Below are 17,182 nucleotides of genomic sequence, written 5' to 3'. Positions count from 1 at the left end.
AATTACGTCTTTATGTTTATAAAATTTAAATCTTCCACCAATTTTAAATATAATTTGAGAAACTCGTATTTATGCATTCTTTAGATTTGCCAACAAGTGTTAATTCTCTATATTTCTAAATTGCAATTTCTAGTATTTTGTTATCTTTATATGCACCTCAAGAATTTGAAAGTTTCTTCTTTCTTACTTTATTAAGACATGATTGTTTAGCTTATTACTTGAAAGAATTTTTCTTTTGTTAAAAAAAAAACACACACATAAATACAAAAAAGATAGCCCCCGGGCATTGTACAACATGTATTTTGAGTTATTATTATTATTATTGTTATTATTTTGGAGAGAAATATTGGGTTGGTTATTATGTTGTCCCAAACCTAAGCTGAGAGATTGATTAGAATGCTTGTAGCTCAAGAACAACATGTTTGGTTATGATTATAGATTTGAAAAATAAATAAAGAATAAAATTTGACTACAAATTTGGTTGTAATATAAGGCTACAATTTCTATTAAAATAATTAACATGACTACATATTTTGAAAATTTAACCGATAGATTGCATGTTGTTTATAATTAACACACATGTCAAATTTCGTATCAATCGTATATTATTTATTATTCGATTTATAAATTTATTTTTTATGCATAATTTTAGATTACAAAATTGATGACATAACTATTGATATTTGATCTTCTGAAAATTTTGCAAGCATAGAGAATATAAGAAGAAAATGTAATTCAATGGTAGATTTGTTAAACTTTACATCTAATAAAAAGATATTGAATGGATCTGACGCCTTAACCTACATTCAAGTTTATTGTCAAACTTTGTCCATAAATAAATACATTTTTTTAAATTACAAGAGAAAAACACAATTTACATGATAAAAGGGGATCACACTGCTTAGATGCCAATCAAATAATATCAACATGATGAGTCTTTTCCCTTTTTTTTTTTTTTTTTTTTTTTTTTTTTTTTTTTTTTAAATTTAAATAATTCAATAGTTACAAGGAGATGAGGGATTTGAATCTTTAACATTTTTGTTGGAAATACCATAAAATGCCAACTAGTTGAGTTATAAGGCTCTTGGTAACATGATAAGTCTCTTAAATATGTTGATGCAATTGCTTGAACAAGTTTAAATTTTAAATTTAAACTAACTGATATTGATATGAGTTGTCAAGATCAGTAGTGGAGTAATTTAAACTTAGCAGTTGAGTACTTTTAGGGATCACATATCTGATAGTGGGTGAATCTTTATTAGTATTTAAAGTACTCCTAACAGTCAGATTAAGAACTACAGTAATATTTTTGTCTATGGATCTAAAATATACCCTCAAATTGTTGAGAAAGCTTAGAAGATTGGAATTGGTGTAATAGTGTTTCAGTTGATTTTGTCATTGCAAAAGTTGTTGTTAGATGATTTTGTGGAACTAAAGCACCTTCAAATTGAGGTTAAAATTAATTGATGAAACAAATCCACTCAATATTTGAATGTGGATCACTTGTTAAACCTTTAAAATCTCTCAAAACTTGACTAAACTTAGCTTATCGGCCTCTAGACTTTCAAATAGGGAGAGTTCAAGTATAATTATGCACCTTTAACTGAAAGAAATATCTACTTGGAATGCCCTTTCCAAAAAAGTTACCAATATCTTATGCAGGGTCATCTCTTTCTCGAGTATCAAAGTAAAGGATGGAGCTGGCTTTCTATAATTTTGCAATATATTTGATGAATTTAAACTAATACTATAACCAGGACAAGAACTTGCATCATTTTTAACCCCTGAAGCTGAAGGGGTAAATGATTGGGTGTTTTGTCCAATGTTAAATGTTGTGTGTCACTTTTAAAATTCTCAAATCTCTCTTTTTTATTTATTTTTTAATTTTTTTTTATATAGAAATATAAGATATCCTTTTAAAAATCTGGTTGTAAAGCTGTAGATATTTCCTATGTATTCCTTTGTTTATCCACAACATTTTAATCAGAAGATCATCAAAGTACCCATTTGCAAAAAGGAAATGAACTAATCAAGTGCCTAGTACCCTTGCTTCCACCTTCTTCAATTACAAATAAATTATCCAAAAATTATAGCTAGATCCAGCCCCCACCTGTAGCAAACCCAACAAAATTGGATTTGAATCGCATCAATTTCAATAGGAAATCTATGTAATCCAATAGATTATGACTATGCTATCAAGAACCATGCACTCTTCACCGTGCTTCTTGATCCAAAATCTATACTTAGTATTTGGATTATTGCTTGTGCAAGATGTATCCATTTCTTCTTCTTCTTCTTCTCTCTCTCAATGTAATGGGAGGTGTATCATGTAATTAAAAAAGGGAGAGGATGGGAAAATGATTACTGAGGTTTAAATAATAATTTAAATGGTATAAGTGGCCAAACAAGAGATAAACATTTAGAAAATCATAAAGGTCAGGATTGAAATCTTCAAGAGAATGTTTTAAATACATATATTTAGATTATGTTATAGTAGAATTCTATCTCAAATAAAATTAATAAAAAAAAAATCACAAGTGACATGGCAATCCAAGTAATTTATTTATTTTTGAGTAAATCCAAGTAAAATAAATTTAAGCCAAATAAAAGTCCCAACAAATTGCATTTATTTGGTTAAATTCAATATGGGGGAACATTTAACCACAAAAGTGACCAAACTACACATGGCATTATGATGGCAATGTGACTAATAAACTAAATGTTATAATCTTTTATTGTTATAATGTAATTACATGAATCAAAGATTCCAATAATCTAACATTACAATACAATATAATATTATGCGAACCAAATGTTGGTAACTCCATTGTAAAATTCTATTTAACCTATTGTGAAATGAGTGAGTTAGATTTTGTCACATCATCAAAATTTTAAATAGATTAGTAAATATTTATTTTAATAGATACTAAAATAATGTTAGTCAATATTTATTTAAGGATCCTCTTAACGGATGCTCTTAAAACATTTGTTAATGAACCATTTTAAGAATATTTCTATTTTACTTTTATGAGAAATATAAAAAGCTGTAAAAAAATGCTGTCAAAATTTTCCTAAAATAGTTTATTAACAATTGTCCTAGAGCACCATTACCAATACATTTATTTGAATAGGAATGTGATAAAATCCAACATAGGAGTATGATCTTAATATTAATTTAATGCAACTAGTTATACACTTTGCCACAGAGTATATCTCCCAATCATTCACTAACCTCACTCAGTTAAACCTTAATTATTAAGCTCCAAAAAATTAAAGTAAGCCAGCAGAGCAAAACCCAAAGTACAATAAAATTTCTATAGACTTAGACTCACTTACTAAAACCCAAAAGTCTCTTACTTCACAGTTTCAGACAAAAAAAAAAACACAAAGGCCGACTCTTCTTTACCTCAATTCAGAATCTCAGATCCAGAACCTTCTGTGTGTCCAAAATCTTTGAATCGAAAAATGACGTGGCCGTCCGGTTCCTCCCGTACGGTTCTGAACTTGCGGCTTCTGTTGCTGTTGTACTTTGCGTGCAGTGAGTACATGACGGTACAAGCGTCGGTGCACGAATATTCCGGCGACAGATTCGTCGCCAAAGGCGGCGCCTTCGTCGTCCACGGCGGAAGCGAGGGAATTTACTCTTCTGCCCCTTCTCACCGCAATTCCACCTCCCTCACCGACAATGGCGACTCGTACATTCGGTAATTTTGAAGAATCTGTGCTTAATTTTTTGTTTCAATTATGTGAATTTTGTTGAGATCTGGTGCGAAAATGTGTGTGTGAGTTTGATGCGAACTGAAATTTAGGGGGCTGAGATTATTGAGTATACGAAGTATGAACAATACGATAATGACTGAATTACGCATTTGAAGAATATAAATGAACATTCGGATTCTTGCACTAAGTCAAAATTTCATTTCTGTCAATCTTACTGTTAATCTGTATGTATTTTCATACTAAGATGTTGAATTTGGTGAATAAAATTGACGAGAGAGAGAGAGAGAGAATGATGGAAGAGTGATTTGATTCAAGTCGACGGAATGAAAGTAAGATCTAAAATAACACCTTTAGAATTAGTAAAAAAAGGACATGTTAATTAAGGAGATTATTGAGAGTATGATTTTGGATAAGATAGAATGGCGCAAAAGAATGCACGTGAATGAATCCGATTAGTTTGTTGAGGATATATTCTTGACCTTGTAGTTCTGGAACTAAGGCTTTTGGTGCATTTGTATAAATGGTTGCAAAATTGTTTTTTGAGTTTAAAATGGGCATTTATAAAAAAAAAGTTACGAGTAGTTATTGTTGCAAAATAGAGTTTTGGGTTTTAAAAACGCTCTTTTAGGCTCTCAAAACACCTAACCAAACGGACCCTTTGTATTGTTGTAGTTGAGCGAAATTGATCACAACTTGAGAGCCTCTAATAAATCATTTTTTTTTCCATGAATTAATAAAGTTTAAAAAAGTGAAGTTGTTACATGATTTAACTGTGGAATTTGTATGAAATAAAAAAAAAGGGTTGTGTGTTCTCTCAACATGCTGTTTATAATATGTGAGAAATTTTTTGAATTTTTGTACTGGCAAGGGCATTAGTGTTCTATGGATAAAGGTGATGCAGTTTTAAGTGTAGCTTTTAATGAAGTTGATGGTGTTCATTTTACACTAAGAGAAATATATTGATAGAACTAGCATACACTTTTAACATTTTTCATCATTTCTCTCTTGCATTGTGGTCTCCATGTTTTAATTATTTGTTCGCAATGCCTAACCTTATGTGGTAATATGAAACCAGTTTTGAGAAGGTTAAATTCCGGAGAGGCAAGGAATTGGCTAACTTCAGCTCGGGGTTGCTGCACGCCATTGTTTTTGAGGTGGAAGATAGAGAGACGATTGGGGGTTCAGCCTATGGGGGTCAAAGAGCTGTTTGTTGCACAGCAGATCTTGCAAAACTAGGTGTCTGTTCAGAAGGAGAAATCATTCACCGCCCATCTACTGAGAACCCTGGTTGGCCCAAAGTGTTTGGGGTCTCATTTGATTTAGATGAAGAAGTTGCAACGTTGCCATCGAAATCCATAGAGATAACTAAAACTGGAATGTATAACGTGTATTTCATTCATTGTGATCCAAAGCTTAAAGATTTGACTGTGGAGGGAAAATCAATATGGAAAAATCCTGCTGGTTACTTACCTGGTAGAATGGCACCACTTATGAATTTCTATGGATTCATGTCCTTTGCTTTCGTGATACTTGGGATCTTTTGGTTCTCTCAGTATGCAAGATTTTGGAGAGAAGTTCTTCCATTGCAGAACTGCATAACAATAGTGATAGCACTGGGCATGTTTGAGATGACTCTTTGGTATTTTGAATATGCTGAATTCAATGAGACTGGAATCAGACCAACTGGGATAACCATGTGGGCAGTCACCTTTGGTGCTGTTAAACGTACGGTAGCTCGTTTAATAATGTTAATGGTTTCGATGGGCTTTGGTGTTGTGAGACCTACCCTTGGTGGGCTTACATCAAAGGTGATCATGCTTGGGGCCACCTTCTTTGTGGCATCTGAAGTTCTTGAATTGGTAGAAAATGTTGGTGCAATAAGTGATCTTTCAGGAAAGGCAAGACTTTTTTTGGTTCTTCCTGTAGCAGTCTTGGATGCTTTCTTCATTCTTTGGATATTTACTTCCCTCTCTGCAACTTTAAGTAAGCTTCAGGTACTTGGTTTGCATCTTCTCTTATTCATATTTTATTATGTTTCTTGAAGATCTTATGGTTTTGATGGCTACTTCTTTTGTTCCTCAATGCTAAGTAAGTGGGTCATAGGTGTAACAGAGTAGTGTAGGACATGGCCTTTCTGCTGTGTTCTCAAATTGAAAACAAACTAAGTATCTATATAGATGGATGCAGGTGTCTTGGAAACTCAATAACCAAAAAAAGCTATTTTTAGTGTCCATCTTTAAGAAACCATGACAATTATGACCCTTTTTTAAGTTATCCGTAGGCTAAAGCTTAAATGAATTTTCTGTTTGATGATAATAGGAATCAACATAATGTTTTCTCGAAGTGCTTTGTACTGCACCAACATAAATGTGTTTGGTGTTGTTTTTGTAAAAATTAAGAGAACTATAGAAGATTGAAATCCTGAATGTTCATTATTTGTCTCTTGGCTTGTAATCTTCCCTACACCTGTCCATTCACAATAGGCCCTGACAATTAAAATCTGTGAAACCTTTTACCTGTTTGTGCCTTATATGCTGGAATTGGGTGGGTTTGCTTTAAGCCCTAAGCTTCATTAATGCTGCCTTATGTAATGCCTCCTCTTCTTATTTTGTATCTTAATAAACAAAGGTCTAGATGATGACTTTTCTTTGCTTATGTGGTGTGACAGGCTAGACGGATGGTTGTTAAACTGGATATTTACAGGAAGTTTACAAATGCTTTGGCCGTAGCTGTTATCGTGTCTGTGGGTTGGATATGCTATGAGGTAATCCACACATTGGCACTTATATATGTCTAAGAAGAAGATTAAGAAAAGACTGAACTACTAGCACTTTCAAGAAAATTGTTATCTGCCAAATGACTTGTTCGACTACTAGCTGAATCTATATCATCTATAGAAACTTTGTAAATGTGAAAGAAGATGATAAGAAGTTTTCATTAAATACACTCGGAGGAACAAATATAATGGTGTTAAAACTCACCATTTTTAATTGCTTTATTTATATGAACCTCCCTTTATATATAGTATAGATTAGGCGTTCAAATGGATTGAAGTTACTTATGTTTTTAAGATGGATTGGAAATGGAACTAGGTGCTCTACCATCATTCTAAATCCTATATAATTCTAGGACAGGTTGGATTGGAAATTCCCAAACTGGATGGATTGAAACTATTTTATTCTTTGATAACTAAGCTTTTACTTTCTGCCTACAAAGGTCAAAAAATTAGGATGAATATTTGTTTGGATAATCTTTTCTTTTAATCCCGCTTTCTTTGGTAAATTTAGTAACGTGGTCACTTGTTATATGATTCTCAACTTTGTATTTGCAGCTTCATATGAAGTCTTTTGTAACATATTTCACAACTTTGTACTCTGCAGCTTTATTTCAAATCAATTGATGTTTACAACGAGAAGTGGCAGAATGCATGGATCATCCCTGCATTCTGGCAAATCCTGTCTTTCTCTCTTCTTTGTGTCATATGTTCTCTCTGGGCGCCTTCTCAGAACTCAACACGGTAAAAGCCAACAAAAAATAAAAATATTTCATTTTTAGGTCCAAACGGCACATATCTTGGTTAAAGAACTCTATTCCCACTTATTTTTCTCTTCTTGACAGATACACTTACTCTGACGATGGAAGCGAAGAGTTTGACAGAGACGATACAACTCTGACTCTCATAAAACCAGCCCCATTGCCTTCCAATGACTTCCGAAGTGCGCCTGAAGCTAGATCAGTGCAAGACAGCAATGGATTATTGAATGACGATTTGGAAGAAGACAAGACCGAGTAAATTTTAAACCCATCTGCTAGTTTATTATTATCATCATTTACAATCCTCAGCTGCTCCCCTGAATCCAACGCTGGCAAGTATACAGGAGTAGAGATCATGATACGAAAATTCCATGTTGCGATTGTCACATGACTTTTGTATTTAAATTATCCCTAGTTAGTTTTTTTTTTCTATGTATTTGTTAAATTGGTTATTGTATTGCTTATTTATTGCTGTAAACGAAGGAAGAGTCAATGGAGATTAGTGGTATGATTAAATAAAATTAATAGGTTTATTTGTTAGGAAAATTCCTTAAGAGAGAAATTTTGTTGAATGGAATGATGTGAATTCTGTCCCACTAACTGACGACTTGTATTTCTTCTTTTCTTTGTCGAATGTCGTTTTCCTTTTTGATTCACGTAAGCTATTAGTCTTTCTTTTGTTTTTAAACCGCACGTTAGGTTTGTCCTTGCAAAATTAGTGCATGAAATTTAGGGGACCAGCCAATGTGTTCCACGTCTACATCTAATCTCTATAGCATCTGGGTTCAACGTCCATAATTTGATAAATTCTGTTTGGGCCGGCAAGGCAAAGCATTGCTCTTATTTATGAGTTATGACATGGATGTCATGTCATATAACGCTCGCTGCTGCCTTTTATTGACTCTGAATACTTTTCTCTTTTTCTTTCTTTTCCTTGGAATGATGTGGATGCTACACAAAGAAAGCTAGAATTAGATTGTGCGGTTGGTAGCTTGCTTGAAAACGAGATGATTGGCACTCGTGCCTTGGGTTGGGCTTTGAGCAGCCAGTAGGAATGGACTTTTTGATGCTTTAATCCCACCATTAAGGTCTACTCAAGTCTCTCACGCACTTAAACTAACTACAAGGAAAATTCCTTATTAGGGATGACCTCAGGTATTGGTAGAAGATTTGAATCCCAAATTTTCATTGAGATCCTTGATGCCTAAAACCCACTAGATTAACGATTCAACCCTTGGGATTTTACCATTAAGAAAAAAAAAAAATTTACCCTTTAAGATGATTTATTATTTATTTGAGTAATTATTATGTGCTCTCGGTGATATAATGCTCTCTTTCATTCATAAAAAATCTCATTAATTAAATTCATAATAAGATCCACCATGAGAGTAAGAGATTTTTCTATTCAATTTCTTCTATTGCTTGATAAAAGAATTTGGACACAACGCATACCAACATGTCAAGCTATCCATTCCACCATGAATGTGAGAGATTTTCCTATTTAATCCTTCTATTGATTGATAAAATAATTTGGACAATACGTCAAGCTATCCATTGATTCCATTCCTTATTTCTGTTTAGTGATGCATCCAACTATCTAAAACTACATTGGAAAGCTAATTATAAAATTTGCAACTTGATATCTTGTCTATTCATACACGACCTTTCTTGCAGGGTTCATGATACTCTGAATTTATTTATTCCTATCAGTGGTAAGACATTCGTTCTTCAAATTAAGACATAGGTTAAATATATGCGACAAAGGCCACAAGGTTATAGTAACGCCCGCACTTTATAAAGAATGCACTCTGATAGATGAATGCGTCACTCTCAACCTTGTATGGCTTAAAAGCTTGGTTTCCACTACACAAATGGTAGCATCTCCCTATGAATACCAAACATACAATGTCAGATTTTCCCACCACATTCAGGGGACCCTTTTACACCCATTGAAAAATGTATGATTACATTTTTTTACACATAATCTTGATTTGGTTGAATAAGGTATATTCTGTGAAAATCCAATAAATGATTATTATTTGTATATCCATATCGGATCACATGCAGGTTCATGTTGTTTTCCCTTTTCAAATTCTCTTTTCTGTGCCTAATCAGTGCTCAACCTTTTGAGCTCAAGTTTCCATAGGTTGGGTGGGAAAGAGATGCAATAAATAGCTAAAAACAAATTAAATCCAATTACTTTTGGACCCAAAAGAATATAACAGGACTAAGAATTTTTTCAGGTAATTGTATAATAAAGACTATTCCAAATATGGTCCTAACAATTCAGGACACATGTACACAACCAAAAAGGAAAAATAAAGGGTCACAATCAGAATTAAAATTTTCAGCTACTACTAGATACTCACAGGACATCCTGTAAGTAGAATCAATCTACCTAATTATCACACTTTAGATTGAGAAAAACACCAAGTAGGAACCTCTATTAGCAGGAAATATTAAATCAGAATCACATAGAAGGTGCAGAACTCAAACTTAAAAGTCCATTAATATATCTTATAGGTGATGCAGCTCAAAAGGAGATGTGGGAGGATTGAGCAAACAACAATGGACATACAGTTGCGGGGTTTAACGGCAAAATTACATGGATTTTGCCATATTTGAATAATTGAATCTATATACATGGGTTTTGCCCTTTACACATATTAAGCAATTCTCCACTAGGTTTTCTATGAGATTATCCAATTTCCAATTTGTTCTCATCAAGGCCAGAAACATAACATGGTACAGAAGTCATTCGAAGCTTGAAAAGGAAACGGCCACTTCAACGCATGTTGATCTAAGATTCCGTTTCCCATATATGCATCTTAACAAAGGGCAAAAATACATGGTATTAAGAGTCATCTGAAGCTATTAAAGGAAACTGCTTGCTGACATTATAGAGCGAAAGAAAACACACATGCAACAATGCGAATATAAACAAATGAAACCAAAATCTAGAAGGTGGTAACAACATAAATAACATGCTTACAGTGCAGAAGCATTCAGGCTGAAAGGGACTTTTGCGCAATCCTGGAGAGCTACAACTGATCTTCCCAACGAATATCCAATGCAGAACTTCTTTCACAAATCAGAGACTCCGGAAATCCCAGATTGACCAGCACCACATCACCCAAACACTCCACAAAAAATTAAAAGAATTCTTCCTAGTTTCTAATTTCCCAAAACTCGGTCACTTCCCACTTCACTTCAATCCATTAGCTAGATCTCCTCCTTATGTGCTGGGATACAGGGTACCCCTCGAAGAAATCCAACACAGCAGTCTCCAAATCATCAACCGAGTACTTGATGTAATTCTCCGGGTGCTTTCCACTCTCAATATGGGTCCTGAACCGCCCCAGAAACGACCTATAAGCCGGGAGTAACTTCTCCGATATAGATATCCTCAGCTCCTCCCTAAGCTGAGCATCAGGCACCAACCACTGCGCCTGATTCCTATGAACATCCTCGAACATGGCGTTAAACGACTTAAACCTCTCTCTCAATGCACTTTTCGACACCCCAGATGAAAAACTCCCACTCACATGTAACCCTTCATCTCTCAAGCAATACAACACCCTAACCCAAGTCGCCCTCTGATAATTCGTCGCGGCCTGCCTAAACTTCCCAGTTAGCTTCTTCAGATAATCATCCCCAATCATTTCTCTCAACTCAGGTGACCCTTTCACCTTTTGCACAATGTAGTGCACATTGTTCATCATAAACAAATGTGCTAATGAAGTATCTTTGTAATGCTTAGACTTTCCTTCTAAATTGAATTGCAAAATCACAATCACCCAAATCAAATGCAATGCCAAAGGAGTCTTCCCTTCCAACTCATCAGCAAACTCCATATCAGGAGTCGTCGGATCACTCCCGTATCGGGTTCCGGACGACGGTTTCGACACGATAAGCTCGATCAATGTTTGCTTATAATCCGAAATCAAACTTATATAATTCATCACATACCTCGTCAGCGGGTGTATCGTCCCGCCGGGCACCGGAACCCTAGACGGCTCGCGAAGAACCGCGTTTTCGAACTCCGATAAGATCCCCCTCGCCGCCTCGGCGAGACGAGACAGAATCTCCGCCGCTTGAATCCGAATCGACTCGGCAGTTTTCGCTTCGAAAACTACATCGATGTCTGGAATCAAAACCATCAAAGCATCGTGTAAGTCCAGAATCTTGAACAGCTTCTCCGGCGATCGGCGGCTGATACTGATCGCTTCGAAGAGATTGAACAGCTGAATCGCCGGACCTTTCACGGTCTCGACGAAGCACGCATCGTCGATATCGGTTCCCAAATTCTCGAAAATTTGCTCGCAGAGCTTCTTCTCGCTCGCGAACAAAACCCTAACGCAAACCTTCGCGGCCCGAATCCACCGTCGGATCTTCGCTTCGAGCTGATCCCACTCCAGCCTCTGGACATCGCCGATGCTCAGCTTCTCGATCCCGAGCCGCCGGAAACTCGCGTCCACCGCCGATTTCCGAACGCTGCCGTACACTTGAATACACTCCCGCAAGTAACCGGCGGCGATCATCCTCTCCGCGATGCTCCGCAGATCGTAGATCGCATCGGACGGCACCAAATCGATCTCGCGGATACTGCTAGTAGTTCGGTAACTCGATCTACTGCTACCAGCACCATCAGCAACCGAATCTCCACCTTCTCCTTCACCTTCCTCGCGCTCCTCCCGCTGCTCAGCGAGCTTCAAGCTCATATTCAAATCCAATTTCAAACCCTGGTCGTGCTCGCCCTCGTCCTCATGATCGTCGACTTGGCCGTGAGAGTGAGTCGACGAGCTAGGATCGGAGCTGAACGACATCGACTCGGCTTCAAGAGGAGCAGTGTGACTCAGCAGAATATTCCGAAACTCGTCCTCCAGCCGAGCCATGGCGATCCGAATCGTCGAGTTCAAACCGCTTTCGTCGCTGTTGCTGTTGCTGTTGCTGCTGCTGCTGCTTTCGTTGTTGATGGTGGTGGAAGATAGCGACCGTTGGATTTCATCGACGGCTTGTAAGTAACGATCAACTTCGTTCCGATCAGAATCGAAAATCATTTTCTCTCTGGCTTCTTCCGATGCGGTTGAGTCCCACCGCAGGATTATCCCCTCCGCTTCATCCAACGGTGTTCGTTTATCCTCCGGTGGCTCCATTAACCCCCAAAAAAAAAAAAAAAAAAATCTTCTTGATAGTAAAAAGAGAGGGTTTTTGATTTTTGGTTATGGTGGGGTTGGAGATATTTAGAGAGAAAAAGAGATAGGATTGGAATGATAGGGAAAATTGAGGAGGGTGTGGGTGGGTGTGTGACTGATTGACTGACTGACTGTTTGTGTTTTTGTCTTGGAGTGTGGATTTTTGGAGAGACTGTTGTGTGTTGTGTTGTGAATTGTATTAACGAAAAGAAAGGAGTGTGAGAAATGATTGACTTCACAATTTTGACTTTCTGACTTTTCTTTGTGTGTTTGATTGGTTAAACTGATAACGGTGTGTTTAACTGTCCACGTTTTTCTACTTACGGTAAAAACAATGCGTTTCTAGATAAAATAATTTTTAAGGTTTAGTAAAGTAGGTATCGTTTATTTTGTTAAAAATTAAAAATTAAAAATATTATTGTGGATTCTAATTTTAAAATGTGAACAATAGTTGTGGATCTCGCTGTATCTAACGCCAAACAAAGACGTGGGGCACGAAATGTGCTTTCCATACGGAGGCTTAGTAACACCTCATTCATGGTAAGCACTTAAAAAAATATATATTTTAGTAACACCTCATTCATTTTATAGTAAACTTAATACATTTTTTTAATCATTTTAAATAATTTATAAGAGTAGAGACGGGTGTGGGAGAGAGTGATTTTAATTTTTTTTTTTTAAGGAATATCTAAATTCATTAAAACCCCGTTTGGATTCAGCTTATTCACGTATGCGTTTTATGTTTGCGCGCTTTCTCTTTTTTTTTTTTTTAGCCGCAGTTGTTGACTTTTCTTTAATGTACAGTGCACATCAGTGGGTCCCGTGCACTGTTCACGGGACTCACAAACTTCAATTTTCAACAACTTTTTCATTAAAAATAGGTCTTACGGTACAATTCACACATTTAAAAATTATTTTACTACAGTATTTTCAATTTTCAATAAAATAAATTATATTCAAACGGAACCTTTTTTTTTTTTTTTGAGAAGAAAAGCTATTTTATATAAGCATCAAGAGTTTGGAATATCATCCAATACAAAAGACATGATATCCGTTGGAACACACTCCAACCAAATTTGAGTCAAAGGAAAAGATCTCGCTCGTTGGGCTAAGGCATGCGCAACCGCATTACCTTGCCGACCTACATGAGCGAAAGAGATACTCTGAAAAGAGTTTGAGAGAGAAGATATATCAGCTAAGAGATGACCTCCACTAGAAAGAACCAAACCCGAACCCTTTAAGGCATTAACCACAGAAAGAGAGTCGCCTTCGCATACACAATGACGATATTCCAATTCTGCAGAAAAGGAAACCGCACGGAACCTAAATATAAACTTTTGATTATAAGGGCCTGTTTGGGTAAGGAATTTTCGTCACTCAATTTCCATCACTCATCACTCATCACTCATCACTCATAACTCATAACTCATCACTCATCACTCATCACTCATCACTAATTTTTTAACACTCGTTTGGCAACATCATTTTTATTTTCATCACTCAATTTTTTCACACTATTCATGGGTCCCACACCTGTCAGCCAGTACAGTTTTTTTTTTTTTTTTTTTTTTTTTTTTTTTTTTAATACCCAACTCACCGAAGCTTAACAAAAAAAAAAAAAAAAAAAAAAAAACAAACCGAACAGCCAACCCAGGAAAAGAAAAAGAAAAAGAAAAAAAAAAAAAAAAAAAAAAACAACGCCAACCCAGAAAAGAAAAAAAAAAGGAAAAAAAAAAAAAAAAAAAAAAAAAAAAACCTGAACGGCCAACCCAGGAAAAGAAAAAGAAAAAGAAAAAAAAAAAAAAAAAAAAAAGAACAACGCCAACCCAGAAAAGAAAAAAAAAAGGAAAAAAAAAAAAAAAAAAAAAAAAAAACCTGAACGGCCAACCCAGGAAAAGAAAAAGAAAAAGAAAAAAAAAAAAAAAAAAAAAAAAAAAAAAAAAAAAAACAGCCAACGCCAACCCAGAAAAGAAAAAAAAAAAAAAAAAAAAAAAAGTCAAAAGGTGGTCAAAAGTTGCGGCTGTGGGTCCCTCATATGTGTTTATTTACGGAAATGCCATTGAGTTATGAGTTATGGAAACTGAAAACAGCCTTTTGTTGTTTTCAGTTTCCATAACTCATAACTCAAAAATCAGAGAATTGAGTTATGGAAACAGAGTTATGGAAACAGAGTTATCGTTTGGCCAAACAACCTTTTTACTATGGGTCCCACCATTTTTGAGTTATGAGTTATGGAAACTGAGAATTGAGTTGTGGAAATTGGTTAACCAAACAGCCTCTAATCTCTCCCTCTTACTCGCGCACACAAATCCAAGAATATAGGGAATGATTTAAAGTACGGCACACACTCCAAAGAACCTTCTAAATATAAACTTAGATGAAGAAGGAGATGGACTACAATCTTTGGATACTTTTAAAACTTATCTCATACATTTATAAATCTAGAGGGCAAGAACAATACAATTTTTACTAATTAAATCTTACAAGCTAATGTATTATAATACAAAAATAATAATAATTAATTTCTATGTTTTTTTTATGTGACATCATTCATATTTATTACGACGTAGTTTGTAGATCTCTTTTTTAGTACTCCTTTCGTTTCACTTTGTTTGTCCTCTATTCTATTTTGGGATGTCCCAAAATATTATCATGTTTCTAAAAATAAAAGTCATTAAATTATGGGAAATGCTAATGAGTGCCCTTAGGGTACTGGTTAATAATTCATATAAAGAAAGTTTTGATGGGAAATGAAAAAAAAAGTAATTAATATTTTGACAACTTTTTTCATTTCTCATAAAAGTGGTATTAAAACTTTCCTAAAGTGGATTATTAAGGAGTGCCCTAAGGGCATTCGTTAGCAAAACCCTTTATTTATTAATGTTCTTATTATACCCCTATTTTATTAATAATTCAATTTTTTGATAAATTTATTTAAGGATAGTTTTGGAAACTCATACATTTTTAAAAAGTAGACAAGATAATAAATGATGTTCACTTAAAAAGTTTGATTTTCAAAACAGGACAAACAAAGTGGGACGGAGGGAGTAGAATTAGTACTACCCTTAACATTTTTCAATCTTAAATAATGACAAACATATGTAAATAAACTTCAAATTTATTTAAAGATAGAACAAAATAAGTAATGTTTTGTATGTGTCAAAATAAGTAATTTTATGTGAAAACAAGCAAGATACATTGTCTTAGATGAAGTAATTGTTTTAGAGGTTAAATTCAATGAGGATGCGGTGTAAAACACAAATTTTACCCCTCCAATTAATTCTAATACTCATTTGAAAATCTAACTTGAGTTTATTGAGATGTTATTATATATGATAGGATGTATTGAATTTTAAGTAAAAAAATGATGTGATAATCTCTTATTGAATGGTGTAAAACATGAGTTTTATCCTCTATCTTTACCAAATTCAAACTTATTGTTTTTTCATACTTACCAAAATTATTAAATAATTATGATTATTAAATGACTGTATATGTAGAGTGATTATTATATACACACATGCAGACATGCTGCAATATCATATTCAAAATTTATCGAAACCACCCTAAGAGCAACCACATCAGTTCATGTATTTTATACATCCATTTTTATACAAAAAACCTACTTTTTCTATTTTACACATTTACTTTTACAAAACACCCACATCAGTTCATCTATTTTATCACCTCATTTATTTAAATAATCAATTTTCTCAATTTTTTTATTATTTCCTCAACCGACCCTTTTATTATACGCACACTCTCTCTCTCTCTCTCTCTCTCTGAACCCATTTTTTCTGATACAGCTTTCTACACCCATAACCCATCTCTATACCCAAATCTGAATCAACTCTCCCTCTCGATCCACAGCTCCCTAGCTTTGATTATCTCTATACCGATCTCCCTTTCTGAATCAATTTTTTGAATCATCTCTATACCGATCTCCCTAGCTCCGATCCACAAGCACCGATCAGTTACTGTATCTCCCTAGCTCCGATCAGGCAAGACCTATACCCATGAGCTCCGATTAAGCGAGACCCACAAGCTCCGATCGTTCCAGTCAAGTGTATCTTTGTGTATCTCTGTGGTTTTTTTTTTTTTTTTTTTTTTTTTTTTTTTTTTTTTTTTCACTTTTGAGCAAGTGTATCTCTATGTTGATTTATCTGTGGATGTGTTTGGGTTAATTTTCAGTTGATTTTGGGTTTTCTGTTGATTTTGGGTTAATTTTCAATTGAGTTTGGTTAATACTCTGTGCTAGATTGCGGTATTTGGTGGTGTCGCTGGGTTTGGTGCTTTGGTGGTTATTCTGGTGTGCTGGGTTGTTGTAATGGTTAGGAAAGAGAAGTAGTTTGATAGAGGAGAGAAAATAATATAAAAAATCGTTTATACGGTGAACAATAACCATGTATATATGCACGGTTACTGTTCATTTTGCAAGACATCATGTATATTTAGACATTTTTACATGAACTGATGTGGAAGGATTTTGGGATAAAATGTGTAAATTGGAGCATTTTTTGTATTTTAGAAAAGTATCCACGAGCTGATGTGAATGCTCTAAGTGCTAAAACTTAGAAGAGAGAGAGAGATGAAGACACAAATATATTATATATCTCTCTTAATATGAATTGTTTTTCATTGTTTTTTTTTTTTTTTTTTTTTTCCTTTTTCATTAAGTATTTTAATTCTTTTTTATAGTAACAATCGAATTCCAATCAATGACCCACCTTCAA

At 34.7% G+C, this 17,182-nt stretch overlaps 2 protein-coding genes across 2 annotated transcripts; one reads left to right on the top strand and one right to left on the bottom strand.

Annotated features, from left to right (window-relative positions):
* Positions 1–3,296: 3,296 nt before the first annotated feature.
* On the top strand, positions 3,297–7,850 carry LOC126724859 (uncharacterized). Its single transcript, XM_050429284.1, has 5 exons — positions 3,297–3,704; positions 4,796–5,714; positions 6,389–6,484; positions 7,101–7,237; positions 7,339–7,850. The coding sequence occupies exons 1-5, from the start codon at positions 3,466–3,468 to the stop codon at positions 7,511–7,513; spliced, it is 1,566 nt and encodes a 521-aa protein (XP_050285241.1). The 5' UTR covers positions 3,297–3,465; the 3' UTR covers positions 7,514–7,850.
* A 1,886-nt stretch (positions 7,851–9,736) lies between these two features.
* LOC126724858 (exocyst complex component EXO70A1) lies at positions 9,737–12,642 on the bottom strand. Its single transcript, XM_050429282.1, has 2 exons — positions 10,247–12,642; positions 9,737–10,081 (listed from the first exon to the last, which is right to left on the bottom strand). Exon 1 carries the CDS (start codon positions 12,408–12,410, stop codon positions 10,473–10,475), a length of 1,938 nt encoding a protein of 645 aa, XP_050285239.1. The 5' UTR covers positions 12,411–12,642; the 3' UTR covers positions 9,737–10,081; positions 10,247–10,472.
* Positions 12,643–17,182: the final 4,540 nt, after the last annotated feature.

The sequence above is a fragment of the Quercus robur genome, chromosome 5 (genome assembly GCF_932294415.1).
Source record: "Quercus robur chromosome 5, dhQueRobu3.1, whole genome shotgun sequence".
In the NCBI taxonomy this organism is placed as follows: domain Eukaryota; kingdom Viridiplantae; phylum Streptophyta; class Magnoliopsida; order Fagales; family Fagaceae; genus Quercus; species Quercus robur.
The sequence above is the reverse complement of the archived record's forward strand: the minus strand, read 5'-3'. Positions and strand labels throughout refer to the sequence as shown.